The sequence below is a fragment of the Halichoerus grypus genome, chromosome 13, assembly GCF_964656455.1.
Source record: "Halichoerus grypus chromosome 13, mHalGry1.hap1.1, whole genome shotgun sequence".
Lineage (NCBI taxonomy): Eukaryota > Metazoa > Chordata > Mammalia > Carnivora > Phocidae > Halichoerus > Halichoerus grypus.
Window position 1 is genome coordinate 40,621,328 of NC_135724.1, and position 6,156 is coordinate 40,627,483.

Below are 6,156 nucleotides of genomic sequence, written 5' to 3' on the forward strand. Positions count from 1 at the left end.
GGCAGGGGGAGAGAGAAACTGAAGCAGACTCCCTGCTGAGAGCAGAGCCCAACTCAAGGCTTGATCTCACGACCCTGAGATCACGACCTGAGCCGAAACCAAGAGCTGGATGCTTACCCGACTGTTCCACCCAGGCACCCCAAAATTGTTTTCTTTTGTGCATAATTTATTAACTGATTTTGAAAGTAACCCTTAAGTGTGTAAGTGGTATCTGAAGAAAGTCTATGATCTGAAAAAAAGGAATATCTGCAATTATCTTTTTGTATGTATGTGTTCAGAAAGTACTAAAAAATGTGTCATTTCTTTACATCCTTGTCATCTGTTGTTCCTTGTTCCTCCAGGATTGTGAGTGAATGGAGAAAGATACAGCTGTAGGCCATTGTTCACAAAGCTCCAAATTTACTTAAAAAGTAATGTGAAATTACGTGCATTGAAAATTGCTTTGATGCAATTAAAATTTAATAAAGTTAGAGCTGCTCATTTAATTATTTTCTGACATTTTATAAATATTAAACAATAGTTTATTTCTTTATTTTCAGAAGAAGATAATTGCAAACATTACTGTTGTCAGGGCTCCTCATTCCTTTTGTTGTTATGAAGCAACATTTTCATAATATCCTTTTTAACTGGTGATGAGTGATGCTTGATTTCTTTGTCTTTCCTGCTTTGTAACTCAGAAGCCTAATTTTAAATGATGTAATTTTTCATTTTAAAACTTTATCAGGTTTCTGTAATGATTTAAGCCTATCAATATTTCCTGCTTAGTTTCTAGCCTACAGCTGAGTTGTGAAAAACATTATGATTTTTCCTCCAGAAGTTCTATTTGATCCTTTAGTTCATATAATTGAAAAAACCAAAAAACAATTTGCAATCCTATTTCCATTAACCAGCCCCTGACATGAGGCTTTATATCCAGACATCTTTCCCAGCATACTTACACTACAAGTGATGCCCTGTTTTACCAGTTCTTACACCTGAGTTTACTTGATTAGAGTTTGTAGACCACCTCAATCAAAATCGCCCTTAGGAGCTTGTTAAAAATGAAGGTTCCAGCATCTCATACACAAGATTCTAATTTAGTCAGGCTGGAATGGAACCCAAGGATCTACATTTTTAATAAGTGTCCCCAGGAGGTTCTTATGGATACCTACAATAATTGACACAATAAATATTAGACCCACTAATCAAGTTTCCTTATACATATAATATATACTCGTAGACAAAATGAAATGGAAATTAGAGGTAATAATTTGACTGTTTTTTGGGGAAAAAGGCTTAGTGTGAGGGAATATCTACTTGGAGGATTATATGACTCATTTAATTATAAAATTGAAAATCTTACAACCTCATTTTATTTCTCTATATGGCTATAGCAATGGATAAGAGCTTGCATAAAAATCAGCCAAAAAGTTGTACACATTTCTGTGGTTTTAAAGTATGTTCGCAAATACTTTGATATCCCTCCCTTCAAAAAAGGCAGCCTAATTCCTCCCTTTTCTGAATGTGGGCTGTATTTAGTGACTCTCTTCAAAGGAACAGAATGTCATGAAACTGGCAGTGTTATTTCTGAGACTAGGTCACAAAGACACTGTGACTTCATATGTTCAGCTTTCTTTATCACTTATTCTGTGAGAAGCAGGCTGCCATGTTGCAAGCCTGCTCCAGAAGCCCTGGTAAAGCCCAGGTATGGAGACTCAGCTCTCTTGCTGGTCAGTCATGAGAGTAAGCCACCTTTAAAGGGGAGATCCTCAAACCCTAAACAAGCTTTTGGATGACAGTCGCCCTTGTTGACATCTGGGCGGACACTGGGTCAGCACTGCCCAGCCAAGCTATCCCCAAATACATGACTCAGAAACCATAAGAGCTATTAAAGTTCATTGTTGTTTAAGCCACTAAGTTTTGGATATGCACCAATAAATAACCAGTAAACACAATTAGATAGCTATATTACTTGCTAATATACTTATTGTTTTATAAAAAAATTATTGAAAACATTTACATATCCAGTAATCTAATAACTCATGCTGAAGATTGAAGGTAGTTCATAGGCCTGTGTTCATCTACTTTTGCATTCACCATAACTTTTTGTTATCCCCATAGCTAAATTGCTAAGCTACTTTCTAAACACTACATATTTATTTATTTATTTATTTACTTACTTACTTATATTTTTAATTTTTTTAGAGAGGGAGGGGGAAGTTAGGGCGAGAATCCTGAGCTGGCTCCATGCCCAGTGCAGAGCCCGATGTGGAGCTCCATCTCACAACCCTGAGATTGACCTGAGCCAAAATTAAGACTTGGATGCTTAACTGATTTACCCACCCAGGTGTTCCTAAACACTACATTTTTTGAAAAAGGACATTTTAGCAATAATATTATTCAATAAGTAAGTGAGAAAATGGGTATTTTTTTCCCTGTGTGTCATCTTTGTTTCAACAATATTTATTGACACCTACTATGTGCCAATTACTCTTCTAGGAGCTTGGTGTATATCAGTCAGCAAAAGAGACAAAAATCCCTGCTCCCATGGACCTTACATTTCAGTATTAGTAATTGTTCATTAAATAAAGATGCATTGAAGACATGCTATGTACACATAGAAAATATGTATATGGCCTAGGCCCTGCCTTCACTTAAGCTATCATGTACCTTCCACGTGAATGCATTACTGTGAACTCAACAGTCTTCAAAAGTGAACTTTTAAACAACTTTTGTGTCAATTAAAATGTATATTACAGTGACAAAATAAATTAAGATAGTAATTTTGTCTGTCTCCCATCTTTTGATTATTCATACACATGCAATAAGAATGTTTGAGTTCTTCAGATGCCAGCCTGTCACATTTTAATGTCAACTCTGTTCATTAGGGACATTCTACCCCGGGGGCTTTTTATCTTTTGTTTCATTTAGTAAAGAAAGAGAATGTCACAAGGCATGTGAGACGTTTTTGCATAACAGCTTCTTGATATACCAGTACGCATACAATAAGAAGGGAGACAAGATAGCTATTTTTTTCTAAGCAGAGGATGATACTGTCTACCATTTTTAGAGCATTTATATTAAAACTGTATATTCTTGGATTTATCAGTGATCTGTAAAAGTATACTGTAAACATAAAATGATAAATGCAGGTTTACAAATGTACAATGGCAGTGTAATTAGTAACAGCTGTTAGTGATAACAGATGTTCATAGACTTAAAATTTTTATTCTTTTTAAAAAGTTTATAGACCAGTAGTTACCTGAGTTCAGATTCATCAGTTTACAGATGAGAAACTACTCAAGAAATTTAAGTCAAAATTAGCTGTTGGCGAAAAAGTGACAAAATCCCTGTGACTCAGCCTATAGTCCTTGTCAACACACTGAGGTTTTATCTCATTATTATGTATAGAAAGAAGCAGAGAAATATTCATTTCACAAGTGCTTAATTTTTCATCTTACAGAAAGTAACTTCAAACTTCAATGTCTTACATTCTTAATTATTTGTTAAACCAATGTGAATTCTTTATTTTATTTTTATTTAAAAATGGACTTAACTGGAGAAAATGGCATTACAGGAAGTTTTTAAAATAGAGAAAAATCTATAAAATCACTGACCCCAAAAAATTGCATTTACTTTTGTATTCTTACATTCTAGTTTTTAAGGTAATTGTACTAATAGCAAACATGCAATTCTGTGTGTGTGTGTGTGTGTGTGTGTGTGTGTGTTTACTTAAAAGTCTTTTAGGTTGCTTAATTTTTGGTATTACAAACACCATTGCAAGTAATATCTTGTGTATTGGGCTTTGTCTATTTATAATTGTCTTTATTTCATTAGAATTAATTTTTGAGGAGCATTAATAAGCTAAAAAATATGGACGTATTTGCTCTTGATACATATTTCTATGCCATTTGCCCAAAAGGCATGGTACTAATTCTCCATGCTATTAGCAATGGAACGCCATTGAAGGTAAATAAATCTTTTTCTGTTTTTTCCTCACTATTTCTCCATCACGTAGTCCATAGACCGGTGCAAAGTAAACACCTAAAAGTTATTGCTAAATGGATAATAAATATAAAAGTACCAGCTTCTATTGCACCCAAATGTCTATGCTACTGCCTTGGACATTACTATTTAAAAATATTTGGGTTTAATTAGCCATTTATATAAATTTCAGTGTTTTTATTTATAATCAATATGGATCCTAACTCTCCAGTCACTGAGTATCTGCTCATGTATATTTCCAGAACTTATTAACTATTTGCACACTGTGAAAACATAAGCCAGTCATACTCTAGAATCTCTGGGGTAAGACAAAAGCTCAATACCCATAAGTTGGGAAAGAACTGGGGCTTGTCAAGTAATAGAAAGGGTAATGAATTCCATGTTTCGTGTTGTCATCTTCAAGGTTTTGAAAATTGTGATAAATTTAGGGTGCCAATTGGTAGAATGGCCATATAATTTGTGAGCTGAAACACTTTTGAGTAAAAGGGGCTGTTCCTCATAAATATGCTGGGACAACAGGCATACACTGGGAATCTTCTATAAAAGTCAGAATGCAGTCACTCTGATCATGGACATAATAAACTTTATTCTCTAAAGTTTTTGTCTCTAAACCTCCATCTACATCATTAAGGAAGGGCATTCTGTTAAAAGAAAGGTGCTGTGGAAGGGAAGTCCATTCAAGCTGTGTTGTTGGAGAGAATACTTGTAAATGGGTAGAGATCCATGTCACAAGGGCATTAGAGGACAGGAAATTCAAAACAGGAACAACAAGGCAACCTAGAAATTGCCTTGAGATTTTCCCAGGCCTGTAACCAAGTATGGGTATTGTTAGCAAAAGTGGGGACTTGGAACTGCCCACTATTAAAACTACTATGGAATTGTCCAGGCAGGATTCGGGAGGGAGATAAAATGAGCCTCCTGTGGAGGCTGGAACCATATGGAGACAAAGTCACTGCCATTGGCACATCTCGGAGGTAGAGGTGGGAGTGGGACTTACCCTGGCTTCTCCCTTCCCCGTGCTCTCTGGTCTATCTTTGGTTGAACCAGAGATTAGCTCCCAAAGGAGCCTGGTGATTATACTTTGCAGAATCAGCCCTCAGTGAAATCAGACAGAAAAGTGCAAGGGAGGAGGAAGAATCTGAAAGAACTAGGATAATGGTCGCCACACCCAATATAATCAGCATAGGAAGAGAATGAAAAACAACATACAAGCCAAACTGGCTCATTAGTGGGCTGCACTGTTGAGGTCGGACGTACAGCAGGACACGGTGTGATTTTTCATGTGAGCTACAGTCATCTATTAGTCATTACAGAATTCCCTGGGAACTTAGAACCAGGCAATAGGCACTGATCTGAAGGGCTCTGGAAGATACAATGTCTTTAGTCAAGGGCACAGGACAGGGCAACTCTGACTTTTTGTTGTTTGTTAAAACATGTAAGACTTGTGGGTATAATAAATACATAAATAACCTAAGATGTGTTTTACTCTCGGTTTAAAATTTTGCTTTTAGGGCGCCTGGGTGGCTCAGATGGTTAAGCGTCTGCCTTCGGCTCGGGTCATGATCTCAGGGTCCTGGGATCGAGTCCCGCATCGGGCTCCCTGCTCCTTGGGAGCCTGCTTCTCCCTCTGCTTCTCTCTCTCTGTCTCTAATGAATAAATAAATAAAATCTTTAAAAAAAAAAAAATTTTGCTTTTATTTCTTTTACTGAGAGACAAGTAGGAGAAAAGTCAATAATGAAATAGAGTTCACTAGAATTAAAAATCTTGATGCATATTACTAATTAGTAATTAGAGTGCTTTTCTCTTTCTTTATACTTTAGAAGTACATACAGTGTGTATGTATCATTTGAGAGGAGATGCTGCTCTTGTCTTACCCTCATGGTGTCTGTTCAGATTTTGATTTCTTACTTTTTGACTCCTCTTAATTTGCAGGGGCACCAACATGGTCCACATATCATCCACACTATGAGACTTTCTGAAGCAACAGGAATCAAGAATCCTTCCACATAAATTGGAGGAAAGCTCCTCTTCTGAGAAGGAAAATAACTACTGGCTAAAGTCTAATTAGAATTCTAAATTACGGGCTTCAAAATTCTTAATCACTAGGATTCTCTCTGCTTAGTTGATCTCATTTTCTGTAACATTTAAAGTCAAACACTGTGCTCCACAAA

The 6,156-nt window shown here is 36.2% G+C and overlaps 1 protein-coding gene across 1 annotated transcript in view; it reads left to right on the plus strand.

The window, feature by feature from the left end:
* Positions 1–4,802: 4,802 nt before the first annotated feature.
* LOC118519824 (transcription factor BTF3-like) overlaps positions 4,803–6,156 on the plus strand; it is a 3,218-nt gene continuing 1,864 nt past the window's right edge. The window contains exon 1 of the mRNA XM_036067483.2: positions 4,803–4,806. Within this exon, the coding sequence (XP_035923376.2) occupies positions 4,803–4,806 (4 nt within the window). The remainder of the gene's footprint in view (positions 4,807–6,156) is intronic.